The sequence below is a fragment of the Echinops telfairi genome, unplaced genomic scaffold (assembly GCF_000313985.2).
Source record: "Echinops telfairi isolate 266 unplaced genomic scaffold, ASM31398v2 ScPeMD7_7468;HRSCAF=8506_0, whole genome shotgun sequence".
NCBI lineage: Eukaryota > Metazoa > Chordata > Mammalia > Afrosoricida > Tenrecidae > Echinops > Echinops telfairi.
The window spans coordinates 82,094,959-82,109,918 of record NW_022111369.1 but is presented as its reverse complement, the minus strand read 5'-3'; the positions used below and the strand labels follow the sequence as shown (position 1 = coordinate 82,109,918).

At 42.2% G+C, this 14,960-nt stretch overlaps 1 protein-coding gene across 1 annotated transcript in view; it reads left to right on the top strand.

Annotated features, from left to right (window-relative positions):
• Positions 1 to 14,960, top strand: part of NWD2 (NACHT and WD repeat domain containing 2) — a 164,379-nt gene that overhangs the window by 27,893 nt on the left and 121,526 nt on the right. Inside the window, exon 3 of the mRNA XM_004706352.2 lies at positions 3,602 to 3,718. Coding sequence (XP_004706409.1) covers positions 3,602 to 3,718 — 117 coding nt within the window. The remainder of the gene's footprint in view (positions 1 to 3,601; positions 3,719 to 14,960) is intronic.

Genomic DNA, 14,960 nt, shown 5'->3' with positions numbered 1-14,960 from the left:
TATTTCCTTTTACTTTCCTCTTGTCCCACTATCATGCTCAGCCTTCATTTGGGTTTCAGTATTTCCTCAGTTATATTGCCCTTGATCACACCCTACCAGGCCTCCTATGCCTTCCTCACTATCAATTTTGGATCACATGTTCCCTTGTCCCTGGGTTTGTTAACACCCACTTTCTTTCCCCGCCTCCTCCCATGTCTTCCCAGAACCGTTGGTCCTGTTATTTTCTCCTCCAGATTGTTTATCCTGCTTATCTTTTCTAGATAGACCTGCAGAGATAATAATATGCACAAAATACAAGACAGAGCAAAACAAAGCAACAAAAGAAAATAAAACAACACCTTTCTCATTTTAGCTACCTAATTGGTCTGCAGTGGCCTTTTGGACAAATCATACTTTCACGTACCTATCATAAACTCATTTTATTAATGGAAAATGTTTTGTTAAAAGTTCATTTGAAAATGTAGCCTAGTCCTGAGAAAGAAAACTGACTATTGACCTTCTGTGTCTGCATTGGACCTTCCTTGGTATCAATACACAAACATTCTCAGCGGCAGGGACAGAGTCAGAGTCCGACTTTGGGTCCTGCACCGTAGAAGGTGTCTACAACGAAGATGATGCTATTTATGTTGTAGTAGATTTGTATATTTATTTTGACAGGCTATTGACAGATCACCAGAAATGTCTTGTTCTAAGGGTTTCAGATTATTCTTATTGAATAAACTGAAGTTCCTGGGAGATGAAGATAAAATGTCAGAAAGAAAAGACACTTTTTTCTGACTTCCACAAAAGGCAGGTATGAGCTCGTGGTAGTCCTGTAGAGAACTGAAACTCAGAGCCTCTGTGGTGCTCTGACTTCAGCCCAGACAAAGAAGACACAGCACATAAGATTAGATTTGTTTCCAGCACCTACTGCTAGCAAGTCTCCCTTCCTGGCAGTCATTGGCCTCAGTACTAACTAAAAAGTTGGCAGTTCAAACCCAACATTGGCCCCTTGGAGAAAAGCCCTAGCAAAGTGCCCCTAAAAAGATTAAGACTTGACCATGGGGAAGTTCTCCTGCGTTGTAGGGTCACTTTGAATCAGACTCTTCTCTACAGTACAGAACAACAACAAACCAGCCCCCGGGCCTTTACCCACAGACCAGCCAAATGGAATTTGTAGGTGAACCTTGTCGTTCTGGCTGCCCTTCACTAGCAAGTGGAGTGTACCCAAGGGTGTTTGAGAGGACACAGGGCCCTGCCACATGCATGAGCACCCACGCCTGTGAGTCCCAGGATCGGGCCCACCACCTTAGCCACCCTTTTCCTTCCTGCACTTGCCACATTTTTCTCTTACCTCATTCCTAGACTGCTCAGTCCCGGCTGCCTCTGCCCTGCTCAGCTCAGGAAACCAGCATCAGAGGGTCAAAAGGACTCTTCTTCCACCTCCAGGAGATCACTCTCTCGGGCCTGCTCTTTGACCGTCTTCCCAGGCCAGTGAGATAGCAAAGTTCCATATTTGAATCCTAGAGCTTCATAAATGGTGCATACTAGGGAAGGATGTTGTTTTACTACTAGATTCTCTGTGACAGCTGGGGTATCCAGAAGGTTTCCTTCAGACATAGTCAGAGATGTTGCTTCTGTACCCTTCCCAGGGTGAGAGTCTGCGATTCAGACTCTCCATGATTTATCAAATTGAGTTATAAGGTAACCCTGTTCTAAGGAGCCTTGGTGTCGCAGTGTGTTCCACACGGACTGCTCATCACAGTCAGTAGTCGAATCCACTAGCCAATCCATGAAAGAAGGATGAGGAAGCCGTCTTCTCCATTTAAGATTTACAGCCCTGGAAGTCCCAGGGAGCAGTTCTGTTCGGTCCTACAGGCTGCTTATGAGTCAGAATTCACTCAATGGCCTTTGATGTTTATGTTTTGTTTTTGTTTTTTAATTCTCACTAGCACAGTGGTCAGCACATAGTCAGCCTTCAGTACGATGAGCTGAGAAGATCAGTGAGAGGGGAGCATGTCAGAAGGAAGGACATTTCATCTACTCCCCTTTTATATGGAATAATTTCTGTGATCTTCCGAGGCTCAGTAATGTACAGCTCTGTCAGTAGACCTTCCTGTGATGGTGGGTATTTTTTTTTATCTGTGCTACCCAACATGGGAGACACTAGCCACTCTGCGGCTGGTGGGCACTTGAGGAGATGAATTTTTAATTAATTCACATTGAAATGCAAATAGATAGAGTCTCTCCTTTTAGGCAGTAAAGTGATCATCTCAGATGTCCTATCCTTAGTGTTTTGTGACGAAACCTCAGAAGAGTAAGAAGAAGAGCCCCAGAATCAGTGGGCATTGTTTCATGTTACAAAATTTGTGGACTGGGATTTTTAAGAAGCTTCCATATGATTATTGGAGTAAGTAATGCACTTGGAGGCTAACTGAAGGATAATGCTTCAAGTGCATCCAGAGATGTCTCAGAAGAAAGGGCTGGTGACCTACTGCCAGAAAACCAGCCCCTGAAACCCCCGTGGAGCACAGCTGCTCTTTGACACAGGAGGGGGCGGTGGGCTCCAGGCGTCAAACATGATAACATCTGGTGTGGTTTGTTTTTCACAACACAGTCACTCTTCTAAGGTGGAAGTGCAAAGATGAGACCCAAACGCTCCATGCAGGGGTCGGCCGCAGCCACTAGATGAGAGGCAGGCAAAACCTGCTGCTTTTATCTGTGCCCGGGAGAGGACTGCCACTGTCATTCTGTCTCTTTTCAAAGAGCAGGGGATGGGGATGGGGATGGCGTCCTGTTTGTGCTCTTGTGAAACAAGGATAGGTAGAGAAGGAATCTTCAAAGCTACAATTGGGAACATTTACCTTATGCAGATAGTCCTTAAGTAAAGGGAGCGAAATCCATCCCACCCTCCTCGCATTTTTCAAAGCGTGTACTTGTCAAAGTTTTACAGACTCCAAATCTTCCCCAGTAGCCTTTGAAGTAGGGCGAGAGCGGGTCCTATTATCCTTGCTTCTCTGTAAGGCATACCTCTCATTGTTTTCCAATCCATGTTTTTCAGATATATTGATGAAAGCCAGTGCTTACATAGACAGCAGACATAAACAAACTATCCCATGGGATAAGGGTATTTTGTATTGTCTTAAGAAATGCAGATGTTAGACCATGAGTCAGTGTTTGTTAAGGTCCACTGTGATGCCCTACTGTGTTCCATCAGGATGTGCTTTAGCATCATGCGCTGTGATTGAGTTGTCTCCAAGAATGTGCTACCCTTATCCCAGCTACTTCCTGACATTTTCTTGAAATCTCATGGCCAGTTCTAAGTCAGGAATGCCTGCTCTGCATAGCCTCCAGCGTGCAGTAATTCCTTTTCTCTGGGTCCACATCAGCAGGGTCATCGGGAACAAAGACAAAAATGGTAGCATGTACCCGCTTCTCATTGTGGGATGAAAAAATACCTGTCTTCCGATGAGTCTCAAAATTCATTTTCTCTCTCAAAGGGGGAGCACAGTGCCAACAAAAGCACAGTTGAAAGTCACCGTCACTGTGATGAAGAACAAAGCCCACAGGTAAATGATTTCCCTGACCAGCGACCTAATGCTGCCCGTCTGTTTTTCCTCAGGTCATCGATCTGTACTGGGGAGTTGATGAAGGCGAGTGGGACAGCCCAGAGCTCCAGAAGACCCGGATGAAGCTGCTGGAAGATTGTTTGAAAACTTCTGCAGGTCCATGTTTTGTTGTGGGTATAAAAAGCCTAATTGTTTTACATTCAACCGTAGATCTGTGTGAGAAGTTCTACTGCTCTTCATGCTTTTGTCTGTCCCCCCACCCCCGCCCCATGGGAATTCACGCCTTTTCTAAGTTGATTTCCAATCATCTGTGTGCCCTCCATGTGTGGGAACACATCTTCAGCTTCCCATGAGCAGTGCTGTGAATGAATGGTGAATAACTTGAAATGTGGTCATCTCAAACGGACGGATTCGGTCTAACAACAAATCCTCCAATACCTGTGATCTGCCGCCAGGCCTACTGTGGCAGTCTGTAGGACTTACCCCTTTGCCCTTGACCTCTAATGTCTCTGTTTCTCGGCCTTCGAATTTATGGGATTTTATTTGAACACTGTAGCGGAGACATTGTTGAGGTATACAAACAATATATGTCAAGCCAGCCAGTAGCAAGGGGTGCCCTGTGGGGGCGGGAAGTTGTTTCTGTGCTAATTTTCAGCTAGGTGTTCATTATCAGCAACAAATTAGCAGATTTTTCGAGTGGAACACTATTATTAGTTCGTCATTATTTCTAAAAACACTACCCACTCCTCTGTGTAAGCACAGTGGCGGTGAAAGAAGTAGGTCACTCTGCAGCAGGTGACTGTGGAAAGCCACTGCCTTAGCTACACTTAAAACAGAGCCTTATACTGAATTCAAACAGATCCTCCCTGGACAGGGAAGTCAAAGCATGACGCTCTAGGCTGAAAGATGAATATTGATACGAATGGTTAATGCTGTGAAGAAAGGGTATTGCCTACTACACAACTTTAAAGAATAACGAGTCTGTGAAACATCTAAAATGGATGGACCTGGAGGACGTTATGCTGCGTGACGTGAGTCAATCACAAAAGGACAAATATTGTATGGCCTCAGTTTTTTATAAAGTCAAGAATAGGTAGGCACACAGAAAAATGTGGTTTTGATGGTTATTAGTTCTTGGAAATTCACAGGGGTAGTTCTATCTTGCCCTATCGGGTTGCTATTATAAGTCGCCATCCACTCAATGGCAGTGAGTTATGGATGGGAGAAGGGGGCGGGGAGGATTACTTTTTAGATAGTAGACCCTTGTCAGTCTGGGTGATAAGAAAGGCAATACCCAATTGGGTATAGACTGCATGACATGACCAAAGTAACTGAAACATGAAGAAGTATGCAAAACTAAGAGGCACTGTTGTTGAATGCTATGACATAATATTTTTAAAATGTGTATAGTTTTATAGATAGGTATTGTGTTAGACTGGGTTGGGTAGAGAAACAAATTCAGAGACACTCATATATGTTTAAGAAAGAGCTTCATATCACAGAGTAATTGTGTATTAAGAAAACATCCCAGTCCAGATCAATTCCATACGTATGGTAGGAGCCCATACGTCTGATTCTAGTCCATCAGTCCCTCTTCAGACTCGTGCAGCACATGCAATGATGCAGGATGCAGGAGAATCACAGGTCAGTGGGCACAAAGTCTTGTGGATCCAGAGGCAGTGGAAGCACCTCCAGGGCTCTCACAGGTCTCAGCGTGGCTTCACGTGGCTTGTCCACAGCAAGGTGAAAGCAGAGAAAGTGCGTGTGGCTTCCCTCCATAAAAAAAGAGAGCGAGGCTGGCCGCAGAGAAGCGTCATTTGTCTCAGTCACCCTCCAATCAGCTGCAACCTGATTGACAGGCTGAACCCTGCCCACATGTTCCTACGATAGCAATATTGGCACACAAAAACCTGTCTATCACAGGTATACATATATGTGTATGGAAGGCATAGGTGAGTGTGTGCTGAACTCCTTTAAATCACTGAATTGTATGAAATGTTAATTATATGTCAGTAAAAATGTTTTGTTTTGATTTTCTTTTTGGTTTTTTTTCCGTACTTTTATTGGGGAAAAATATTTTTTCAGAAAACAGAAGAGTGAAAGATGAGTGAGAGAGAGTCAGGTGGATATTCCAGGTCGAGAGAGAGAGAGTGGAAATGTCCCTGGCATGTGGACAAAACAGCCAGCAGTCTGGTGTGTTTGGACCACAGATGCAAGTAGTGGGGACCAGAGATTATGGAACTTTGTAATCTTGAAGTTGAATATAGGATTTTTACTTTTTATTTCAGAGAACAAATGTACACTATTTCAACAAGTTATGCATATGTAATTCAGTAGAATTGGCTACATGCTGAAATCGTGCTGCCCTTCTAAATATCCATTTCCAAATTATTCCACCATCATTATTTTATTCAATTTTTGATATGTTTGTTTCATAAATGTTTCTATGATTTTTGTAGCTGTACTTTTTAAACTGTTTTGTTGTTGTTCAGTGCACTGAGTCCGTTCCAACTCACAGCGACCCTGTATCTATCAGAATGAACACTGCCTGGTCCTGAGCCGTCCTCACAATGCATTGCAAAGTGTACTGACATATAATGCACACACCGTACAATTCTCTGTTTACGTGTACTAAAGAGAGTTGTACATTCATCACCCCACTCAATGTTAGCACATTTTCTTCATTCTTGTATCCATTATTATTAGCTCCCCTTTCTCCCCCAACCACCTTTGTCATAAAACTATTAATCTAGTTGCTGTCTGTATAGATTGACATATTCTGAGTTTTATATAAAGAAAACCAAGTAAAAAAGGAGAACACGGCAATTACAACAGAATGAAACACAGGAAACCCCTAATCTAAAAGAGAAATGTAATAAACACAAGAACAAGTTGGAAATAGGTTAAAAGGAAAAACAAATGGTAAAATGTTAAATTTTACACTAAGTATATCTGCAGTGATTGACATCGCCGTGCACTCTGTCTAGGGGCTAGACTATTTATATCCTGGGACCTAGGAAGTTCAATGGAGACATCTGTCACCACCGTTATTTTAAACTAAGTTTCTCATCCAACCTTTTGCATGGCCACTGTCAATTTGATCCACATAGATAATTCTTTAAGAGAGCAAAATGTTCAAAGCTGACATACTTTACTTTTAACGATAAGCTACTTGGGTTCAAAGAAGCCTTCAGGATGGTTTTTGTTTCAGGTTTAAAGATTATCTCAGGGTAATAATTTCAGGGCTTACTCACCTTTAATGACTCCAGAAAATCTGGATTCCACTGAGCAATTAAACTCCTGTCCCACACTTTGATGCTATAAACATTTAATTTCCACTCTGAGGGGCATGAACAGCCACAGAAGTGGGATCCGAGGATTGAAGTGATCACACTTTCATTGAAAGAGGACGACCTTGACCGCCCTGCTGACTGTGTGTTAAGCATTCTGCTGTGAAATGAAGGGTCAGATGCTGGAACCCACCAGTGGCTTTATGGAAGAAAAAAAATTGACTGGCAATCTATTCCCATTAAAAAGTACAATCTATGGAACCATGTTAGGCAGGGTTCTCTAGAGAAACAAAACCAGGACACTTATTATTGTATATATATATGAGAATAGGTTTACACAGTGAGAAGGAATATAACAGCTAAATAGTCCACACAGCAGTACAGAGGACTCAGTTTAGCTCACTTCCGTGGCACAGTTAATATCCTAGAAGTCCTTCAACACACATGGGCTATCGGGTCCAAAATCAAGGAAGCAGACACCAGAGCCCTCCCTCATGCAAGGCAAGCAGAGTCTGCCCACAGGCAGCAAACAACAGGGTGGGTCACCAACAGTCATTACCTCAAGAGCTTAGTGAAGCAGGCCCGGATGGGATATTGAACACAAGCAATGCAAGGCGACAGGATTCACCAGGCTCAAGTTCAAGAGATATACTCACCAGCAGTGTGGTGAGGCAGGTGTCAAAGGAACCTCAAACTCTAGCAACATGATCCACAGGTTGGCTTGGTCCATGGGTTGTGTAGCTCACAGGTTGAGGCAGAGGGCTGGCTAAAGCAGCAGCACACTGGTCTGATCACCAGAGAGCAAGAGAGAGGTGGGCAAGTCTTGTATAGCCATTTATATCTTTGCCCTCCAATCAAACTGACTTGATTAATCCCACATGTTCCTATTGGTCAGGTTGGCACAATAAACCTGTCACAGGAACCCTGTGTGCAGTTCTACTCTGTCATATGGGGAGGGTAGGAGTTGAATTAACTCGATGACACACAACAACCATACTCTGGCTATGGTGCAAGGTAGATTGTAGAGGCCTGAGAAGAAAGGCCAGTTAGGAAGCTGTTGTAATCATCCAAACAGCATTGCATGCTTTAGAGGACAAAGGAAACAGTTAAAAAAAACAGTGTTCTGAGGTTTGAAAAGAACTCAAAGGGCCTGAAAGCCATGGTAAATGCCCTAAGAGCAAGTAGAATTCAGACGTTTTCCATGTGTCCTTAGACAGTAGAACTGGGACCATTGGATCAAAGTGACAAGGAGGCATAGTTGAACTTGTGAAGGACAGTTTAAAGGCATGTCTTTCAAGTTTTAGAGTCATGTACACCTTCGTTCTGGCCCTGACACTTTATAGCTGGGTGAGGAACATCCAGTGGGTCAGTTAAGGCTCACTAACACATCTCCATCAGCAAATATCAGGCAACATCATCATTCTCAGTTCCAGCCATCACATTAAGGGTGAGTTAATTAAATTATTGACCCAAAATACAGGCTAATTTTTAAGTTGATAATTTTGTATGGCCCACCAATAAGGTTAGAAATATCCAGATGGCCCTTGGCAGATAAAAATGGTTCCCCCACACCTACTTTACAGCTTTGCGACATTGAAGTTGTTACTTGAATATTCTAAACCTTGGTTTTCTGTTCTGTAAAATAGGCATGGTATTAATAATACCTCCCTCATAGGATTATTCCAAGGATCAAAGGAAATTGCACACATATTTCTAAGGTCCAACAGATGGTAACTCACGATAAGTGCTAATTGTGGTTAGTACTGTTATTATCAAAGCTCTCTAGAGATGAATTCACCTGCTCAAACAATGAGTGCATCACTAACAAAGTTGTTACCAAGTTTTAGAACATAAACCTCTCTGGTGGGGTGCCTGGTGTGGCAACTCCATAATCTCCTGTCAACTTGCAAAGGGGTGGAGTCTAGCCTGTCAATCAGGTCATAGCCAATAATGCCTCTGTCTGTGTGGGCATGACCTTCTCCTGAGGATTCTGGAAACTCCTGTCTTCCTCCCTGGAGTTGGGACACACACTCTTCCTGAGAGACATTCCTGTTGACAAGCCACATGGAGCTACGCTGATGGAGCCAGAGCCCTGGAGCTGGAGGAGCCACAGGGAGAAGCACGCCTGTGCTGCCATGCTTCTACTGCCACTGGATCCATAAGACTTTCCACCCACTGGCCTGTAACACATGCAATGCATTCAGCGTCATTGCATGTGTTACGTTTAGTGGGAAGAGGACTTTATAGAATGGTATCAGACATAATGGGCTAGTATTGGACTCATGGACTTGATCTGGACTAGGCTGGGATGTTTTCTCAGTAAACAGCTGCTCTTTTATGTAAAGCTTTTCTGATATACATATGAACATCTCTGGATTTGTTTCTCTAGTCAACCCAGACTAACAGACCTGGGAATCTCAATTGCTTTGATCACTAGTGCTCTATCCTGATCCAACTTTAAAAATTCAGTAGTGAGATAGATGTATGTATTCCCCCTTTTATAACCCCGGTAGAAGCCCGGTCTTCAAGTAGCTAAACTGAGTCGTGGTTATTAAGGGAAAGAACGATTTAAAGAGTGTAAGTATGTACAGGTTCTGAGAGTAAAGGTGGAGTGAGAGAACATCGGTATTTGTATCGAGTGTGAACAAATCCCTTCATTCTCCTTCTGCTTCCTGGTTACATGTTGAAACTCAAACTACCAAGATAAGCCACCACAGGTAGGGCTAGGCCTACTCGCCCCTGAGGGGAACTCAAGCAAGACTCAGCTCACTGTTTACAGGAAAAGGTATGTCTGTCCTGGCCTTTCCTCTTGTTGCTATGGTAACAACAAGTGTATACGTGTTGCTTTCAAGCTCCATCTTTTTTGCCTGATGCTTCCTTGTGATATTTCTAGAAGTCATGGTGACCCCGTGGGATGCAAAGCTTGTTACTTCGTCAAATGCTTTGTCAAAAGTCTGGCATTTGAATGGAAAAGGGAAAAAACGTTTATCTATATTCGAAGTCTTAAAAATATCAGCCTGAATGTGAGACACATTCAGAACCAAACAAAGCTTTCATGCCTAGTACCTGAGGACCTGAAGCCTTACAGGAACATTGACTTAAATATTGTGTGTGCTTGGCTTTCCTCAACTTCCTTTCCTAAAAATTTTCATTTTGGGTGTAGCCCAAGGTCCTGTTGGCTATGTCACTAATCCTGGACAGCTGTCTGGACACATGCTTTGGGCCACAAAGTGGATAGAGTAGTTGAATAAGAATGCCCAGATATTTCCACTTTCCCTGGGTTAACCCAGGTGAAGAGGCACAGTACCTACTGAGGAAGAACCGGATGTGTAGGAGGGAGCCCCTACCGCTCTCCCACCCCCACCCCCCAAAAAGTGAAATGACCCAACTTTTGTTTTCACAATCTGTTAGGTCCAGTCACTTAGTTGTCGCTAATTAGCTCATTCACCAATGGGTAAATATTAACAGTAAAGTATAAACTCAGAATAAACTCCAAAGGTTTTTGGAGGGCCATCTCCAGTAATACATGTATGAGTCCTTTGTAACCTGGGGAGGGCTACCAACCCACTAGTTATGAAACTGTGATTTAAGGGATGTTTTTTGTTTGTTTGTTTTTTCAAACAAGAATTTTAAAAAATTATTCATACTGGACATTTCTGTGATATTGAAAACAGTGTTTCTTTAAAAATACTGATAGTCTGAATGCAGAAAGTATGAAGGTTTGAATCGGTTAACTATTAAAGGGTTCTGAGCTTCCTCTTTTTTCTAAGGTAACAAATTCCATAAAATATATTCTGTGCATAGTACTTTGCTAAATGGGAATTTGACAGGATTTAAAACTTACGATCTTTAGCTCCCCAAGAAGGTCTTTGGACCAGGGCTGCAGTTAATAGGAAAAAACAGCTCACAACGGAGGCCAGAGTCACTAGAGTCACCGTCGACCGCACCCTTTAAGTGTAGAGAATCGCTCCAGCCTTTGAAGAGCATGGAAAATTCAGCAAAATCTTCCCTAGCAACCTGTCCTGCCTCCATAGTTTATAGTTCTTAAAATCCCTTAGGGGAGGGGAGAGGAGTGTTACGGTTTGGAGAGCAAGGTTCATATGATACTGACTCTCATCCTCACCCTTCCCCAAGGCAAATGTTTATGGGTTGGGTGGTCTTGTGACTCACCCCACTTCCCCAAACTTAGCCGCCTTGAAGAATTGCTTATGTAGAGTGAGAGCCGGCTGCTTGGCAAAAATTGATCAAAGGAGATGACTGATAGTTCTTCATGCTCTGATGGCTTGAACCACGGGAGTTTGTAATTCTGAGTTACAGCATTAGAGCAGCAGTCCCCCAGCGTGTGGCAGCTCTTAAGAAGCACAGCGTGGCTCTCTCCATTCCTGAGAGGAGTGTGGGTGAGAGGCAGTGGTGGGCTCCCCAGGGGATCTCCTGGCTTGACATTCAGAGGGGAGTTTCCCAAGTCTTACCTTTCGGACACACTACCTGCAGAATGGTAAGGCCGCGAAGGCTCAGGAAGCCAAAGCCCTTATAGCGCTGTGGTTACCAAATGACACTGAAATGAACATCATTTGAAAGTGTTAGAAAAAAATGAGCTGATTCCGGGAACCCAAGAGGAAAGCGAATTTTGGGAATAATGAGGGCAACAAATGTATAGATGTTTTTTACACAATTGATCTATGTATTGTGATGAATTGTATGAGCCCCAATAAATTGATTTAAAAAAAACAAACAACAACAACAACAACAAAAGAAAGCGTTAGAAAAAGAAGCAGCGTAAGAATGGACTACCACTATCCTTTGTATTTGCTAAGTAGACACCCAAACAGAAGTCTATGGCCCCCACCAGTCACGCCAAACTCCCAGCAGTGGCACAGATGGTGGAAGACAGCTGAAAACTGATCGTGTGCTTACCTACCACAAAACAGCCCCCAGTGTGTATAAAAAAGAGAAGCAGCCCAGGTGTTTATTTTATTTTGAGGGAATGCCCTGGGAAAATATTGTAAACCAGAAATATGAAAATGTAATGAATTAGACTGAGAAATCTATCATTTGGCAAGTTTAAGTTTTTCCACTAAGCAGAAGAAGAAACACCAGGCAAATTCAATACCCGTCAGTGGTAAAAATAAAAACCCTTAGATATTTGTTCCCTGCAGTGTGAAGGTACGCGTGAGGATGAGTTCTTTGCATTGAATTGAATCACCACCACTCTGCTTGAGAGAGAAGTAAAGCCACACTGACAGTTCAGACTCAGTTTAGTTTCTTACTTACATAATTTTTAATGGTACAGTGAGCATTCGCAATTAATTGAAAAGAAGTAATTAGTGACCTAAATACAGGTTACTTTTGAAAAGAATTTCCTTTTACCCACATTGCAATATATGACTAATGGGCCATCTTATATATACACTATATATTAGGGGGTACCACCTCGCCCCCCTCCCAAAAACAAAAAAAAGAACCTCTGCTGGGTAGAACTATATCTTAGTACACATTTTTCCTACGAGGCAAGCATTGAACCACTCGCTCTGAGTTACTGCACCCAGTGGCATCCCCTGAGAAGGTTCTTTCTGGGCACAGTGACTTTTTTGGTAAAAGCAGCTTTGCCCAAACCTCGTTTTTTGTGATGGCTGATTTAAGAGAATAGCGTGCAGCTATGATATTTTGTTTTCTACTCGGGAAAAATGATGCAGAAACTGTTGTGATGTTGAACACAGCTTATAAGGACAGTGCTATGGGGAAAACTCAAGTGTACGAGTGGTTTACTCATTTCAAGAAAAGATGAAATGTCGATTGATGACAAACCTCTTCCCATACAGATGAAAATATCAACAAAATATTTTTTTGTCAATATTTTTGTGCTCGAAGACCAACAGCCAGCCATTGAAGAGATGGGGAAGTTATTGGGACTATCTTGGAGCTCGGTTCAGCGAGTGTTAAAAGAAGATTTGAGAATGAGAAGGGTCACTGTAAAATCTGTGCCTCAGTTTCTGACTGACCAGGTAAAAGAGTGCTGAGCAGAAACATGCCATGCTTTGAAAGAACAGTTTCAAAGCCACCCAGAATTTTTTCCCCAAGGTCATTACTGGTGAGGAGACATGGTGCTATTCTTTTGACCCTGAAAGCAAACATCAATCAAGCCAGTGGAAGATACCATCGTCACCTCCACCAAAAAAAGCTTCTCAAGTGAAATCAAAGATCAAGACAATGCTTATTTGGTTTTTTGATGTGAGAGGGATAGTGTATTTGGAGTTCATTCCACCAAGTCTGTTTATCAAGCTTTCTATTTAGAGGTTCTGAAAAGATAGTGTAACAGTGTGCAACAAAAAAGTCCTGATTTCTGGCAGATGGGGGACTGGTTTTGCCACCATGACAGTGCACCTGCTCACGCAGCCATCTCAGTGCACCAGTTTTGGGCAAAAAAAAAAAAAAAAATACAGCATGCCTCTCTTGCTCTACACACAGGACTCACCTGACCTTGCTCTGTGCAACTTCGTTTTGTTTCCACAAATGAAAAGGGACATGAAAGGACAGGGATGTGACCATGTAGAAGAAGCGAAGATAAAAACAAGGGAGGTGCTGTTAGCCACCCAAACAGATCAGCTTGAAAAATATTTCCAAGAATGGAATTGCAGATTTGACCAATGTATTAAGTGCAATGGAGAATACTTTGAAGGTGATAAGATTGTTTTCTAAAAAAATTTAAATGTAAAGCTTTGGAAAAAAGATTCCAGGATTTTTGGGGTACTCCCTTGTACAGATATACATGAAAAATTAAGATGAGTGTTTAATCTTCATTTATGCTTCAAATATACGGATGTTTTATGGTTTATTTACTTCCTTCATTAAAGTGCGAATTTACTAATCAAAAATTACGTAAGTAGAAAATAGTCATTGATTTGTACTAGATCACCCCCCATCCACCCCTGCCATCAAGTTCTGGAAATACTGACGGGTTGGAATGATTTGGAACGATTTGGTAAGCCAAAGAAACCTGATTTTACTAACTTGATGTTATACCTACATGGATGGTTTGATTTTCATTATTAAATATGTTCAAATAATATAATTTTAAATAGATTATCTTTCTATCACCAAAGATATGTTAGACTGGTTGAAAATTGAAAACTGCCTTGATCCTTGAAGCAATTAACTCTTTTCCAGGTAGGTCAAGAGTCAGACATTTAACAAACCATGCTAAAATAGTAAAGGATTTCCACAGAAATTTTTTTGACACATACATGCGGCTTTTTAAAAAAAATATTTTCATTACATTTATTTTTATTTTTTAATCATTTTATTGGGAGCTCTTACAGATATCATAACATTCCATAGTTCAATCACATCAAGCAGTATGGTAATTGCTACCACAGTCAGTTTCAAAACATTTTCTTTCTTCTTGAACTCCTTGATATCATCTCTCCTTGATTCCTTCCCTTCCCAACCCTATGCCCCAGGAACCCTTATTATTATATTATATATGAGTATTACTATTTTGACATATCTTACACAATCCAAAGTTTCCATTCTCCTACAATTCTGTTACTCTTTCCCCTCAAGTGGGGTTACACAGGCATCATTGCTATTGATTCCCACTTCCCTGTCCCCCTTTCTTCCCGTACCCTCAGGGAGTCATTACTCCCATTACTGTTTCTGAAGGGTTTATCTATCTTGGATTTCATCCATCAAATGGCCTTACTTATAAAATGAACATACACAGGTCTCACAAGATTAAAGAGGTGAAACTAAGGAAGTCATAGTAAGGGAGGAAATATTAAAGCACTAGAGGATATTTATATGTTCCATCAGTGCTCTACTGCACCCTGGATATATCATCCCTTCTGTGTGGGACTGTCCAATTGTCTGACAGGTGGATTTTGGGTCTCCACTTTGTCTGTGCTCCTTCACATCAATCTGATTGCTTGTTTTTGAATTTCTGGCACCTATTCCTGTTGACACCTCATAATCACGAGGGCTGGTGTGCTTCTTCCATGTGTTTCTTTGTTGCTTCCCTGCTAGATGGCCACTTGTTAACTTCAAGCCTTTAAGACCCCAGATGCTATATCTTTTGATAGCCAGGCACCATCAGCTTTCTTCACCACATTTGCTTATACACCCATTT